At 37.3% G+C, this 16,711-nt stretch overlaps 2 protein-coding genes across 3 annotated transcripts in view; one reads left to right on the forward strand and one right to left on the reverse strand.

Annotated features, from left to right (window-relative positions):
* LOC126811514 (ubiquitin carboxyl-terminal hydrolase 47) overlaps positions 1–5,196 on the reverse strand; it is a 42,057-nt gene extending 36,861 nt beyond the window's left edge. The window contains exons 1-3 of one of the 2 annotated variants that reach the window (XM_050537186.2): positions 5,021–5,196; positions 2,557–2,760; positions 1,578–1,691 (exon numbers count right to left, since the gene is read on the reverse strand). In XM_050537186.2, the coding sequence (XP_050393143.1) occupies positions 1,578–1,691; positions 2,557–2,760; positions 5,021–5,059 (357 nt within the window). In that variant the 5' untranslated portion in view covers positions 5,060–5,196. Of the gene's footprint in view, positions 1–1,577; positions 1,692–2,556; positions 2,761–4,881 lie in introns of both variants that reach the window. The other variant, XM_050537187.2, reaches the window with a different exon arrangement.
* A 2,757-nt stretch (positions 5,197–7,953) lies between these two features.
* On the forward strand, positions 7,954–13,907 carry LOC126811524 (60S ribosomal protein L10a-2). Its single transcript, XM_050537212.2, has 5 exons — positions 7,954–7,993; positions 9,214–9,369; positions 10,551–10,699; positions 11,072–11,244; positions 13,709–13,907. The coding sequence occupies exons 1-5, from the start codon at positions 7,989–7,991 to the stop codon at positions 13,877–13,879; spliced, it is 654 nt and encodes a 217-aa protein (XP_050393169.1). The 5' UTR covers positions 7,954–7,988; the 3' UTR covers positions 13,880–13,907.
* The last annotated feature ends 2,804 nt before the right edge of the window (positions 13,908–16,711 follow it).

The following is a 16,711-nucleotide window of genomic DNA, read 5'->3' on the forward strand; positions in this document are numbered from 1 at the left end:
CTTAAAAATCTAGGACACAGGAAATAACAACACAATTACCTCCTCTGTTTTGCTATTGACAACATGGGGCAGCCATTTTCCAACGTTGGAATTTGAAGTTAAAAATGATATTTTTGCCAATTTCTCAGCTGGCAATAGCGAATTATAGGATTAATAGGATTATTCTTTAACAAGGTAGGACTGTTTATGGATACCATCTATTTTAAGGCTTTATTTTAATACATTTTAAAAATATAACTTAAAAATTTGCAATTTCCACTTTAACGTCCACTCGACTCAAACTAGCTCATTTCGGGACTAACATATGGTTTAATTTTATTTCAATAATTCGCTTGCGCGTAGGGGTCTTTTAGCAGTGGGAGGAAACCGGAGGACCCGGAGGAAACCTGAGGACCCGGAGAAAACCCACGAGGTTGGACAGGCGACCCTAGTCCTTGTCACGTACAACCTGGGATTCGAAACCACGCCAGTTGGCTCAATGACAGACTTATGATACAGCGCGCACATGCTAACCATTCGGCCATCCAACCCCCCCTGCTCGAAATAAAAAATCAAAATAATTTGAAATAATAATTATAAAGTATTGGTACAAGTATATACAGATCATAATTCTATGGAATACAAGTATTGCCTAATACTGAGTAATCTTTTCTTTATAATGACTTTATAATGACTTTATAATGACTACTAGCAGAGATAAAATAATAAATCTAAATAATTGTACAAGTAAATGTATTTGAAAGCCTGTCAAGAACACCCGATACCACTTCACATTTCTTTGGGGATATTCATTGAAGGATGTTGTACTTTTTTAGTCCGTTTTCATTAGTCTATCGGGGATGAAATTTCATCTTAAAATAAACATAGACTTTTTTGGCCTTCTGAAAATGTGCCCCTTGAATTGCAGCAAGTAACGACAAGCAAAAATTAGATTCAGAAGAAATTCAAGGAGCCCTTTTTATTTAAGTGACAATACATTTATTTAAAGATACATTATGGGAGATTCGATAACGAGTTGGCAGTTCTCACTAGTATAATAGTTAAAATCTAGATAACGTAATGGCAATTCAAATTGATTCACTATGAACCGAGAACTAAGCGAATGAAATTTCTGCCTAGCCTCGGTCATCATTACTAAAGTCAGTACGATAAACAGCATAGTCTTGATTATCCATTTAATCTTTAAATCGAGAAGGAAAGTTATGCAGTAAATCGGCTCACAATCCACTTAAGATCGCAGGCTAGAAGTGCCATCTAGAGTTGATTATGGTCTGGATAAGTTAATCAATGTCTAATATGCAGATTTGGCTCTTGCATAATGTATGTTTAATTTTGTTACGTTGTCAATTTTTGGTGTATTTGTTATACCCTTGTCAGTGATACAGGACAGAGGGCCTGGCAAAGAACAGCACACTGTACGGTGCATACCCGTGTTCATTAGCCCAGTAAGTGCAGAATAGTAAGATGTTAAAACCAAATTTATTTTATTAATGGTATAGCCAAAGTTAAACTTCAAATCAACCAAACCTTGGAGAATCAAGGAATGACACATTAGAAAAATGTAAAACTATTGGTACCTCTAGTTTTTTAGGTTCCACACCATCTTTCTCAAAAACATAAAAATCTTGACGTTTACAGTCGACGTTACACACCATTGATAATGGTTGATCTGGCATGTCATCTAAAAATACCTGAAAAATAACCACATATATCTTATGGTGTGAATAAACATTGTGTGATGTCACACGACCATCTCTACTAATATTATTTCCGTTACATCTCTTTTTTTTAAATCATTTTTTATCATTGTTAGTGAAGTCTGAACCATAACAGGCCCGGTACTGTACAGCGCAGTGGACGCTTACGGCTGCCCCTCCCCCCCCCGGATCCATTCACTTAATTTGATATTTGTTTATTGTTTGCAGTGTCTATTTTCTGTCTTGTCCGCAGGTTTATCTTGTAGATTTTTGTTTTGCGTGTAGTGCGGTCCTCCTGCACTTACTATTAGTGTACTTGAACTTTCATATATCAGGTAATGAGCTCATATGGTATTGATATCACTTTTATTATGCATTCAGTTTAAAGATACATTATGTAAGATTTAGATAAAGAGCTGACCATTGTTGCTATAATAGCTCGAAAATAGATAATGTAAAATGAAAATATTGAAAATTTCATTCAAATTACTTCTCAGCAAAGTTATCACTGTTTGTAGTTTTGACAAGATGTGTGCATAGTAGTAACCAGGGCACTGGTATATTCGAGACTTAGCCTTGCTTTCCCATTTTTAAATTAAATTCTTAAATAGTGAATTGTTCTAATCTAGTTAAAATCTTGAGTATCCGATGCCATCGATGGTTGATTAAGCTGTTTTCATGTTAATAAATATCTAATTAATAGTTTATATAACATTCCAAGCCTAAAGAAAGACCTGCAATAGGCTGATTTATCTCTTGCATAATGTATGTTTAAATAGCTTGCTACCCAAACTATTATTCATAGGGTCTTGTAACATTTGTTACTTCCCCTGTAAAGGGAATAATCAATTTTTCTTACTTCTTCCATTTTTTCACCATTTTTATACTCGTATCTAATGGATACGGTATGCCTCTCGAATCCACAGATCTTTGATATTTCTGCCGTTGCTTCTGTAATTCCCATGGAAACGGGTAATGTGACAGTATGACGAGTCGAGCTTTGAGAGTTGACCATATTTCGTATAATACATGTTACTTTTATTTCATCAGCAGTACTTCCATTCTGGTATATAAAAAAAAATAACATATAACTGATATTTAGACAACTAAAGAAAATAGGGATAGATTTTGTAATCGGGGCTTTGATTTCAAACGTTTGCCAACCAGTCAGTTTTTGAATTATTTTGTTTACCCCTGATTACCAAGATATTTTTCCTATCTTTAGTATTATCATTATCATAAATTTTCTACCTGTTAAAGAGAGAGAGAGAAATGGGGTTTAACATCCACTCGACACAAACTAGGTCATTTCGGGACTAACATATGGTTTAATTTTATTTCAATAATTCGCTTACGCATAGGGGTCTTTAGCAGTGGGAGGAAACCGGAGGACCCGGAGAAAACCCACGAGGTTGGACAGGCGCCCCTACTCCTTGTCACGTACAACCGGGGATTCGAAACCACGCCAGTCGACTCAATGACAGACTTTATGATACAGCGCGCGCACGCTAACCATTCAGCCATCCAACCCCCCTACCTGTTAAAGGCTCAATACCACTCTTGTTGTAACTGAATAATATGTCCCAATCTTTATTCAAGTCAACAAATTGTACTATTTTACAATATTCCAATTAATTGATGATACAAATTTCATCTTAACACACCTAATTTAAAAAAATTGGAAAAATTCAACTAAATGATTTGAAAAGCCTGACGTATAGCTTTTCAAATGAAACTTAGATTTAAAAATATTTTCGAATCCTCTGGACAAGTAAAATAGGATTTAATGGATAATTTACACAACAGGTAAGACACTAACACATCTAGTAATTAGAATAAGGCTATTTTTTATTTCTGGAGCTGTCAAGCCAGCAAGAGTGTTATTGTCCCTTTAAAACACTTAAAAATAAATACATAGGTATAAATGTTGGGATGTACCGGTAGTCTTTTTTACCTACACATACAACTCTAGATACCTTTAAGTCCAAGATTGCTCTAAATTATAATGAGGTGACGAGTTGGCAACACATCTCCAAACTCCTTATCAAGGCCATCTCGATAAAGAATTTTTTTTTTTCATGTATATTATAGTCGATCATTAGTCTTGTACATATACTTTCTTAATAATGTATATCATCCACTTTTTATGTATTTTTGATCTCTATATCATTATGTAAAATTTACATGCTGCCCGAAAAGAGTGTTTTATGCTATAAATATCTGTCTAATTAGCACCGTTTAACGTCGATGTTATGCTTGTGGTTTGGGCAGTCTAATAAGATCTATTTAGGATGGTTTCAGGCAGTCTATAAGCCCTAACAAGATAAGGTGATATTCCACTTAATGCCCCGAAATGGAATTCCCTGAATATCATCCAATCTGTTTAAAATACAGATCTATATTTCGTTTCTTTTTTTTTTATACTTTCGATGGCCTACACTACATAAAAATCTGACCGGTTCTAGTGGAAGGTCACATCAGGGGTCATACTAGCGGCTTTTGCCCCTATGACATCAGACAATGACATTGATTAATCAATCAGAGTTGATATTACTAGTGGTTTATCCACAGTTTTGTGCATTGCACGCCAAGAACTCGCCGTAACAGATCGTTTCATTGGCTAATCCTTAACTTTAAGCAGAACGGTACGCGTGTTATATAACAACTCTTCCAGATCCTAGTGTTGTGAAGACCTATAAAACAAAATTTTGAACTATAAAAAAACGAAACGGGATCTGTGTTTTAATCTGATTGAATCACAACCAATCACCATCGCACAGCTGAAACATTTGATTACATAACATTTCTGCTCACACCATTGGACCATGTCCACAGCGTAGACCTACAGTTTTAATTTAAGATGGCAGAAATGTGACAAAACAAAACCCAATATTATAATTCTATATCATTCGGTTGGAGTTCAGTCAATTCGAAACATTACAGACTGAGACAAACAATCGAGCACCCTGGTGAGATTTTTACACCATGACCAATGGTACGCCTACACAGTAAATAGCTAGATCAGTTTTAAGCTGTTGACACTGCTGTATATTCATTTTGATCTCAATCCAATGACTAGGCCTACTTTATTCAGAAACCAAATTAATGAACATGGTTATATACATATATGTACATTTATTAGGTTTTTAAAAGGTTGGAATAAATGTAATAAAAGTCAACGAACCGGAACTGAAAATGGATTGAACTTGTACTTCATGTTGCAATGTTATTTTCACTTCTGAAACTCAGACTCAGATTTGGTTCCTGTTCATAATAAATGTTTTTTATTTTCAATGTTTGTTTACAACCCGATTCTCTCTTACCTCGGTTGAGACAAGTTGTGTATTGTAGTCAGTGACCATTTTTAAATCTTTCTGAATAAATATTTATAATTATTAAGCTTTTAATCATTCACGCCAGAGTCTTTCATTTTGAAATAAATTGTGGACACACGAAGAAGGATTACTTCATCACAGAAAGTATGGCTGCTCCGAATCGCGTCAATTCACGCGAGATTTCTTAGTTCGAATTCGGGCGTTCTACCCGATTGACTCTCGGGTTTTCCAACTCGCGAGTTACGAGAGTTGATTACCCGAACGCTCTCGAGTCACTCGGGACTAGAGTTGATCGTACGAACGTTCTCGAGTAAATTTCCAATTCCAAAATGACAGCGCCAATAGACAGATTTGCAATTTATGCTTTTCTGGAAGAAATATTGAATGAAAATGATGACTATGAAGACAGTGACATAGCTCCAATTATTCCTGCATTAATTTCCAAAAGACCAAGTGTGCCAAAAGTGGAGGGTTTCACTGAGCTTGTGATTAATTTGAATGAAGAAGATTTTAGGTATCATTGCCGACTAAATAAAGAAACATTCATGCTACTTTTGAGAGAAGTAGAAGCATATCTGGTACCAGATGTTAATTACGTTGGTGGAGGTTATGATTCAGTTCCGCCTAAGAAGCAACTACTCGTGTTTGTGTGGTATTTGAGCAACCAATGCAGCATGAGAAATATAGCCTTCAACTTTAAGTTGTCAAAATCTACTGAGCATAGTATTGTTCATCACGTAGCAGGAGTTATATCAGCTTTATCATATAAGTTTATTCAATGGCCGAATAATCAAAGGAGAAGAGAGATAAAAGGAAAATTTACGAAAATACCTGGCGTCATTGGTGTTATCGATGGAACACATATAAGAATAACGAACCCAGTTGGCAATGACCGGTCTTACTTGAACCGAAAAAAAATCTGCTCAGTAGCGTTACAAGTTGTGGTTGATGATATGTTAATGATTAATGATGTTTTTGTCGGTTATCCAGGGTCAGCACATGATGCCCGTGTTCTTCGGAATAGTCCCATTTATGAAAAGGCGGAGGACCATCGCATCTTCGAAGATGATGACCACTTGCTCGGTGACTCCGCTTACCCTGTGAAAAACTGGCTAATACCCCCATTCAAGGACAATGGACAGTTGACAACCCATCGGAGAAATTTCAACTACAATCTCTCTAGTGATCGACAAGTGGTTGAAAGGGCAATCGGCCACCTTAAAGGGCGATTTAGAAAACTCCGAGACATTCCATTCACAGATCAGTGTGGAGATAGGAGCAGGCTGATGCAACATATCTGTGAATTCATCATTTCGGCTTGTGTTCTCCACAATATGTGTGTGTTGGCTCATGATGACCTAGATCATCAATGCGGCTGCTGGATATCAGAAGAGAAACCGTTTAGTCGCCATCGTAAATCGTTGATCCTGTATTGAAATTTGCTCCGAAAATACAGGCCTTATAAAGAGCTTCACAATAAACTTGTTTGGAATTTATTTAAAACATTTATTTTTAACTTTTGTAATAAATCCGATATTACAATAAAATATACATTGAATAAAAAAGCTAAACTAGCAAAAATGTGAATTTTTCATCCACGCACTAAGATACGAAATACAATTATGTGGCCTAACTGGAACATCAACTAATTCAGAAACACCGTCAACGACTCACTGTTCAACTGACATGAACAATGTTTTTCAACAAATCTTTGAACATGATAATTATGAAAATTAAAATATGAATAAAACAATTATACAATGTTCTCAACGTATCTTTGAACATGATAATTATGTACATTAAAATATGGATAAAAGAATTATACAGTGTTTTTCAACGAATCTTTGAACATATGACCATTAAATAAAATATGAATAAAACAGTTATAGTTTTTGTTATGTATCGTTTTACGTGTACGACGAATATCGCAACAAATTGTGTTCATTCCTTATCCTTATTGCCAAAAAGTGAGAGGAGCTTATCAAATCGCTCCAACTTATCCTGATGTTGTTTTTCAGCTCGGTCTTCCCGTTGTTTGAATTGCTCTTTTTGATCTTCTTGGTAATTGGAAAGCCATTTCAGAACAGCAGTGGGTTGGCCTCTAATCCGCTTTTTTCGCCCTGGAACATCTTCACCCTCATCATCCTTCTCTAGTTCAATACTGGTATCGGCGTCCTCTGTATCTGCATTATTTTTACCCTGATTCTTAGCCATACACTTGAACTTTTTGGGGGCTGGGGGTTCTCGCTTTTCATTCGCCAAAGTAAACAGGGGTTTTGCACTGTCAGAGGTACCGAACACTTCATCAAACTCATCGTAAAATTTACAGGTTATTGGATCATTACCGGTTTTGCTGTTATGATCAACACATTGGACATACTGCTTTTTTATTGCCTTGAACTTGTTAACACATTGCGTTTCTGTAGCTTCAAAATCCGAGTCTTGTTTTTTCACTGCCTGAACAACTTTTTTCCAAAGCACTGAATGGGCGCGGGCTTTCAGAAACTCTTTATTCATCGATAAACGCATGTTAAGCATGGCTTTAGTTGCCGACTCGCTCCAAAAATGCTGTTCTATCCCACTTGTACTCTGCACTGGTGCCTTACTCGCTTTCTCATTACCATTTATTGGAGCTTTACAGCTGTGGTTCTGGATTTCATCTAGCGTGTCTGTGATAAGCTCACAGGCTTCACATTTAAAACAAATTTCGTTCGCCGCCATTTCATTTAGAAGATCACGTGTTCCGATTCGACTCGATTCGACATGCTCCTCGTGGAATGGGGAGTATTCGTGTAGGTCACTCGAGTTGGTCACATGACCCGACATCACCGAAACTCGGGACGCGCGAACGAAATCGAGTCGACTCAAGTACCTCGAGTTGGACCGCCCGAATTCACCCCTGGATCGCGAGACTCTATCCAGTTATCGGCCTTTTAGTAGCGTGTCAGCCTTCAAGATGAGGTGTGTTGAAAGTTCGTCTTCAAATCCGAAGTCATCTTAGAAATAATATGGTTTAGCAAAATAAAATATCCGATATTGTGACTTAAAATTCTTTGTCTTTAATACTCATATAGTATTTAATTCGACATTAACGTCGTTAATATGTATATTGGATAAAAGTTGACCATGACACACATGGACATATTTCTGAATAATGGTGAACAAATGGCTTACAACTTGTTGTGAAATAGCCTGCAAATAATCAAACTTTTTTCTGTATTATCTTAAATAAGTTTTGTTTATTTCGATTAAATCACTGAATATAGAAGAAATAAACAAAATAATATTATTTTTTAAAACAAACTTTGTAGTCGCTTCGTGAATAAACAAATTAGGAGTTGCATGAAACCACCCCACACAAAGTTGACCAACGTAAAGGAAATTGTTTAGGCCAGAAAGTGATCGGGGAAAAAGGGAGGCCTATCATTTTTGGGCTCTATTTCAGTATCGCACCTCTACCAGTTCCCGGGGTCGTAGAGATTTGAAATTTTCAGGGGATGTTTTGGGTGGGCTAGCAATGACCTCACACCAAATTTAAGCCGAATCGGTCAATAACTTTTTATTTTACCTTAGTTTAGCTTCTATAAGAGATAAGTTTATCCAATTTTGACGCCATTTTGTTTGTTGACTATTTAGGCTCGAATGACGTCATATGTGGGTTAGGGTAAGTGCTAGGACCTGTAGATTTCGTCAGTCTCAAGATGTAGACAGGACTAGCCCTAACCCTAACCCTGTCTTGTTATTCGAGTCTAAATAGCCAACAAACAAAATGGCGCCAAAATCGGATAAACTTTCTCTCGTATAAGCTAAACTACAGTAAAATAAAAAGTTATTGACAGATTCGGCTAAAATTTGGTGTGAGGTCATGGCTAGGCCCCATGAATACCCCCTGAAAATTTCAAGTTTCTATGATCATGGGAACTGGTAGAGGTGCGATACTGAAATAGAGCCCATTTTTGTTGGTGATTAATATTTAGAGTTGATTTGATTGAAGAAATTGTGTACTTGCTACTTCTGAAAGGGAAGAGCCTGTCGGAAGACTAGCAGACAGGTTTTCTTTCGGATTGGTCTCCACAAAGATTGGTCTCCACCTCTAGAAAGACAGTCTGCTGAGTCTGATGGTTACTATCTGTCCTTAATCAATTGTAAACTTAACTGTGAAATAAAATTTTGTATTTCAGTAAGATCAACAGAGAAAATCTGAGGGAATCCATTACAAATATCTTTGAGTATGCTACCAAGACCAAGAAGCGAAAGTTCACCGAGTCAATTGAACTGCAAATTGGTTTGAAGAACTACGATCCCCAGAAGGACAAGCGTTTCTCCGGAACCATTCAGTACGCCTGGGACACAATTCTTTTCTCTTGTAACCACCCGCAGGTCTCGTAATGGCAGATGGAACTAAATTATCTGGCAGATTTCAAAATTTGAAAAAAACACCACCAAATTGAACCACTTCTAAATTTTGGTCAGATTGAACAATGTTTTAGAATAATTGTATAAAAACTCATAGTGAACCTAATTCTTTCGAATCTGTCTCTGCCAGTGCGAAACTGAAAGGGTAGTTGGCTCTCGAGTCAACGTGACCCCTACCTAGGGTCAATAAATAATTAGGTAGGATCTGACCTTTGACTTACGGTCAGTATCCGCCACCCACGTCCTGGGTGTTTTATCAACCTCGACATGTCGTGGTTTGTATTAAAATTCAATTTCTATTTTAAAATCTTAAATTGATCGTTTCCACCGACACTTGCCATGAAGCCTGAGAATGGGTCCTACTGGCATTCTTTGGTGAGGCAAATGCTCCTCTGCTGAAAAACAATTCTTGCACTGCTTTGTGCCAACATAAAGAAGCATTGAAGCAATTCTGATGTTGCAAGTAAAAATCTCAACGCACTAGGCGTTTACTTGCCAGAACTAGTCTTAATTATGGTAAGCCGAAATTTCAAAAATTCTCACCCCCTGTGAGACAAGCTCCTAAAATCCACCTGTGCCTTGGTGCTGAAGATTCCTTTTTGAGAGCAGTTCTTTTTTTTTTTTCTTGACTCCGATGTTCATATCCTCTAGTATACCCCCCCCCCCCCCAACGTTGGTTCAGTGATGCGAAGGTTCGATCCTAGTGTTGGTGGAGAAAATACCTCCAGATTTCCAGCGTGAGTTCCCTGTCTCCTTCGTTCAGGACAAGGAATGGTGGCTAGTCATTGGGATGGGACCCCTAAAAAAAGTTCCAGTATTCACATTGATTTGCATGAAAAAAAACCCCTGATAATTGGAATTATGTGGGTTTTCTCTGGGTCCTCCCACTGCTAAAGACCCCTACAGGCATGTGAATTAAAATTGAACCATGTGTTTGTCCCGAAATGACCTAGTTTGTGACGTGTGACGAGTTAATGTTAAACTCCATTTCAATCCATTGTTAGTTATTCTTGATGTTAAATTTAAATAAATACGTTTTATTTCTCATGTTAGATGGTCTACTCATCTTTCTAATGTGGATATATTTTTTTTTATTTTTTAGATTACGTCATGTTCCAAAACCTAAGATGAGAGTATGTGTCCTTGGTGATCAGATTCATTGTGATCAGGCTAAAGCTAATGATTTTCCTTGTATGGACGCAGATTCCTTGAAAAAACTCAACAAAGACAAGAAACTTGTCAAAAAACTAGGTATGTTGAATTATCAACATCAATTCTTCACTAACCTGGAGGTCACATGTCCTTTCCCTGCATTGGCCAGGAAAGTTCATCAGGATTTTTTTCGACGGGGTTCCCCCATCAGTGGTGCAGGACCGAGGGCCTGACAAGGGACAATGTATAGTCATTCTGATGGTATGAAAAACCAAGGATCAATGTACATATTGCCGTGCAAGTAAAAGATCCCTTGGCAGTTGGAATTTAACATAAGAGTAGGCCGTAGTGCCGCTATCCGGGCAATAATTCCCCCATAGCACACTGCATGGCTGGGTTCATTAGCCCAGTCATTGTAGAAAAGTAGGATGTTAAAAACTCATTTCATTAAATTGTCATTTATCATTTCAGCCAAGAAATACGATGCTTTCCTTGCGTCTGAAACTTTAATTAAACAGATTCCTCGATTACTGGGACCCGGTTTAAACAAGGCTGGTAAATTCCCCACCCCCATCTCCCACAATCAGTCGATTGTCAGTAAGGTCAACCAGGTCAAAGGAACCATCAAATTCCAGATGAAAAAGGTAGGTACTACAATAATAATTCAAGACTAGAAATTCACCAGAATATTGTACAATTCAAATGTATGACTCTAGCAGACCTCCAAGATTTTCATAAAATTTTCAAAATATTGTTAAACGAATTCTGGATTTGGTTAAGCTGTTGGTTTGATCTTTACAGATCTTAAGGTCAAGTGGCCGTTTCTAACTTATACGTAACAATGTGTTCGGATAATAAAACATTAAGTCTAGTGTATTTGGTAGCAAAGAGCAGGAATTCTGATCAATGAATCTGAATTATCAACCTATGATGTAAATTTTGTTGCATGTATTACCAGACCTAAAGATGGTGATATATAAATTTTTTCTGAGGTTGAATTCTGGCCTTATGCCTCTATTCTGGGTAAACAATACCCTACTTTATAAAGTATAAACTTGTATCATTATATATAGTAGAACTTTCTAATCCAATGGAGATGAGAGCTGCATTGGCTTGGTGTCTAAGGGAATTATTGAAATAAAATTGAACCATGTGTTAGTCCCGAAATAACCTATTTGTGTTGTGGACATTAAACCTCAGTTCTGTCTTCCTGTGTAGACGGGAAAGTTCAAGGGATTTTCCTGTGGTTTCCTCTTGTAACTGGTGCAGGTCGATTGTCTTGACAGGTGTCTAGTCATTTGGATGTCAATTCTTTGACAGAATTCGAAAAAAAGTGTAGGCCGTATTGCTACCGTCACGGGCAAAATATCCCTCATACCATACTGCGTGATGTATGCCCATCTTCATTAGCCCAGTTGGTGCAGAAAAGTAGGATGTTCAGGGCTGGCCACGAATAAATTGATGGCGAGCAGATGACTGCTCACGCAAATTTAGGTTTGGGCGAGCAATAAAAATTGCTCACGCAAAATGTTGTTTGCGTGAGCACACGTTTTGTAACATTGTTTCAATTTAAAATCATAAGAAAATTGCTATTCCTGGCACAAAGTTTGCAGTAAACATGTGTGACCATCGCTTTCTGTTTTTGATAGTCATGCGTACTCTTCTTTATTAAAACCAATTTCCGTATGGATTTCTTCACCCCACGAAATAAATGTGGATAGGGCAATCAGATTGCCTTTGGCCATTATTACGCTTAGATTGAAAATTATACGACTGCACAATGGAATAAAAACCGAAGTTCTGATAAAATAGGAAATACCGATAAATATTAGTTTGAGACGTGTTCATTTAGCGTGAATGCCAAATGCCGGATGTAAACATTCTTTACTTTAGACTCGATTATCACGTGTTTGTTACTGGTGTTCGTGGGAAAACCAGTCATGACGTTCAGGTCTAAAGTGTATTTTTAGTAACACAAGTTGCGAGTAACTTTATTAGCCAATCAAATTTCAGGAGGAAATGACGCGTGCAGCTGGGTGAATCTCAGTTTGACAGACGAATTTATGACGTTATTGACATTGTTGGGTTAGTTTCGGCAATAAACTTGTCAATATTTTGATTATTTTTACTGAGTTTTCTTAAAATTTTGCGCGAGCAACGAACCGCTCGCGTAAATGTAGATTTACGCGAGCGCGAGCAGTTGCTCGCGTCTCGTGGCAAGCCCTGATGTTAAACCAAATTTTATCTCCTATCCGAATCTGAACCACATTCCTGAGTTTTGATTGAAATGAAGTCGTTAAGATATACAGTACCAGAGACTTGTTTACCTACCATTCAATGATGACAATTTTTAGATCTGATATTATTTGAAGAGATATCCTTTCGCTCACTGAGAATGGTACCAACAAGCAAAGCTGAAACCTCAGGAACTCGTGGATTCAATTAGAATGACGTTATAGAAAATGCAGAACATATGTGTTGATAATTGATCGGGAGCCTCAGTTGCTAACCTGGAGGTACTATCCATGTGTTTGCTGTGAAAATTCCTTAAGATTAGGTGTGGTTCCTCCTTGTCAAGGATGCTGGGCAGAGGCTCTGGCATGGACCACCTATTTGTTCTTTCAAGCCCAAGAAATGAGATAAATTGTACATGTTGATAGTAGAATTCAATTGCTTTCTGGCCTGGGGGGGGGGGGGGGGGTGTGATGGATTGCCGAATGGTTAGCACCGTGCGTGCTTTATCATAAAGCCTGTCAATTGAGTTAACTGGCATGGTTTCAAATCCCTGGTTGTACATGACAAGGAGTAGGGGCGCCTGTCCAACCTCGTGGGTTTTCTCGGGGTCCTCCGGGTTTCCTCCCACTGCTAAAGACCCTTACGCGGAATGAATTATTGAAATAAAATTAAACCATATGTTAGTCCCGAAATGATCTAGTTTGTGTCGAGTGGACGTTAACCCCCATTTCTTTTTCTGGCTCACAGTACACTGTCTGGTATATTCCAGACTTCATTCTCCCAGTATATGCAGAAAAATAGACGTTTAAACACGTTTAATCATTCAGAATCAAAACTTGTACACCTGTTTATTTTAATGCCTTGTATTTTCAGGTATTGTGTTTGTCCGTTTGTATCGGACACATCAACATGTCACAAGAAGAGGTCTACACCAACGTCAATTTGGCTATCAATTTCTTGGTCTCCTTGTTGAAGAAGAATTGGCAGAATGTACGAACCCTTCATATTAAGAGTTCTATGGGACCTGTCCAGAGAATCTATTAAAACATCTTAATAAAGATTACATGAAGTATTAGTTGTTTATACTTTTTTTATAGGCCAACATGGGGAGGTTGGATGGCCGAATGGTTAGCATGTGCGTGCTGTATCATAAGATCTGTTATCGAGTCAACTGGCGTGGGTTCGATTCCCCAATTGTACGTGATGAGTAGGGTCAACAGTCCTGTCCAGCCTCGCGGGTTTTCTCTGGGTCCTCCGGTTTCCTCCTGCTAAAGATCCCTATGTGCAAGCAAATTATTGAAATAAAATTGAACCATGTCTTAGTCCCGAAATACCCTAGTTTGTGTCGAGTGGAGTTGGTGGATGTTAGACCCCATTTCTTTTTACACAACATGGAAATGTGGTTGCATATTGTCACCCATCTCCGTTGTCCACAATTTCTTGCCAACACTCTACAGGCTACAATTATCTGATTGTCTTAAAAATAATATATGATTACATTAGGGATATGAAGAAGCCTTGTTAATATCAACAATTTCTGTTAATTCTAAATTATGTGAACGCTATATCTCGGGGTATTGTAAATGCGCCAATTACTCGCTAAAGAATAAATGAGACAACGGTTGTGGACAGTTTAGTCAATTTAATTGATTTCATTGCAGTAAAATATATATTTTAAAGCCCCGCACTTCTCCACCTTTGTACAGGCAGTATGGAGAAGATGGATAAGTAGGCCTACATAATCTGGGTGGAAGAATCCCTGCAACAGCATTCCTCAGAAAATAATCAACACAAGACAGAAAAGGTTTTAATCCAGGGCCAGATTCCTAGAAAATTCTTAAGCACGTTCTTGTGCTTAGATTTTAGTAGACTTTGCATTTAAGTAAACTTACCTTATTTTGTGTTCCCAGAAAATTCTTAAGAACGTTCTTGTGCTTAGATTTTAAGTAGACTTCATTGTAAGCACAAGAACGTTATTATGCGTTCCAAGAGTAAACTTAAGCACAACTTCGTTCTTAAACACAGCATTCCTCAGAAAATAATCAACACAAGACAGAAAAGGTTTTAATCCAGGGCCAGATTCCTAAAAAATTCTTAAGCACGTTTTTGTGCTTAGATTTTAGTAGACTTTGCATTTAAGTAAACTTACCTTATTTTGTGTTCCCAGAAAATTCTTAAGAACGTTCTTGTGCTTAGATTTTAAGTAGACTTCATTGTAAGCACAAGAACGTTATTATGCGTTCCAAGAGTAAACTTAAGCACAACTTCGTTCTTAAACATAGTAAGTCCCAAGCAAGGTATAGGGCTTGCTTACCAACCTTAAGTCTGTTTCTGCTTCAAAAAGATGGCTGACCGTTGAGTTATTTGACGACATTTCCGACACCTTTTGATACCAAAGAGAAAGAGAAAATCCTTCCCCAGAAGAAATTAAGAATGCTATAGAAAATTTCGCTTCTACCCTGAAACCACTTTATTTATTTGCCAATTAGTAAACAATAGACTACAAACACACAGTCTACTTTAAGATCGGGCGCTCTCACAATTCTTCAGTTAGTTTGTGTCTGCGTTTTTTTTATCTGTTGGCACATTTTATATATATGACGTTAAAGAGCGTCGTAGTTTCAGTTTATGGTAAACTTTACCAGTCACAATGTGCTTAGACTTATACTTGACTTGTGCTTACGTAAGAATGGTCTTAAGAATTTTCTAGGGACGGTATTTTTATCAGTTTCTTAAGTAAGAAAAAGTGAAGCACGACTTTGTGCTTACTTTAAGAATTTTCTAGGAACCGGGCCCTGGACACTTTTCAATTCCAGCTGCATCCTTAATTTTTATACGCCAACATTGAAATGTGGTGTATATTGTCGTCGCCCCTGTCGGGCGTCCACAATTGCTTGTGGACGCTCTAGAGGCTAAAGTTAATATCCAATTGACTTTAAATTTATACACAATGTTTAAGTTCATCTGACGAAGAAGCCTATTGATTTTCAGCGATTTCCGATAATTACTGCCAGAGTTATAGACCTTGATCACTTTGAAAATTCTTGTGGACGCTCTAGAGGCTAAAGTTAATATCCGATTTACTTTTAATTTATATACAGCGTTTAAGTTCATCTGACGAAGAAGCCTATTGATTTTCAGCGATTTCCGATAATTACTGCCAGAGTTATAGACCTTGATCACTTTGAAAATTCTTGTGGACGCTCTAGAGGCTAAAGTTAATATCCGATTTACTTTTAATTTATATACAGCGTTTAAGGTCACCTGACGAAGAAGCCTATTTATTTTCAGCGATTTCCGATAATTACTGCCAGAGTTATGGGCATTGATAACTTTGAAAATTCTTGTGGACGATCTAGAGGCTAAAGTTAATATCCCATTGACTTCAGATTGATACAAAGAGTTTAAGGTCTTGAGACGAACAAGTATATTGGTTTTCAATGAATTTTGATAACTTGAACAGCTAAATCTATATTAAATGTTTCGTATGCTAAACGTTAGTATGGGGCAGAACTTTATAAAAAAAACAAATTCTAATGATTTTCTGATAATTACTGAACGAGTTGTTACTCTTCACAGAATTTAGTGTATTATAAATGTTTCATTACTGACAAAAGTAAAAATATGTGACAACTCTTGTTGACTGCTCGGCCGATTTAGCTGCTGTGGGTGTATGTTTCGTTGCCTGGCAACCTATCTTTCAGTCTTATATACTGAAATGTTTAAGGATTATTTTCTGACAACGGGCTAGGCATCAAGTACATGTTCCACATACGTGATCTGATGAAGATATGATGTTGCACGGATAAAATCTGTGAATTACAAGCTGACAACATTAAAAATGATATAAATTTAATAATGATATGGTTGGCAGTG

The sequence above is a fragment of the Patella vulgata genome, chromosome 2 (assembly GCF_932274485.2).
Source record: "Patella vulgata chromosome 2, xgPatVulg1.2, whole genome shotgun sequence".
Classification (NCBI taxonomy): domain Eukaryota; kingdom Metazoa; phylum Mollusca; class Gastropoda; family Patellidae; genus Patella; species Patella vulgata.

Bases quoted from the DNA above. Each gene is read 5' to 3' on its own strand.
- LOC126811524 (XM_050537212.2), top strand. The intron at 9,370-10,550 runs GTACGCCTGGGA...TTTATTTTTTAG, and splicing joins CGTTTCTCCGGAACCATTCA to ATTACGTCATGTTCCAAAAC. The intron at 10,700-11,071 runs GTATGTTGAATT...TTATCATTTCAG, and splicing joins GAAACTTGTCAAAAAACTAG to CCAAGAAATACGATGCTTTC.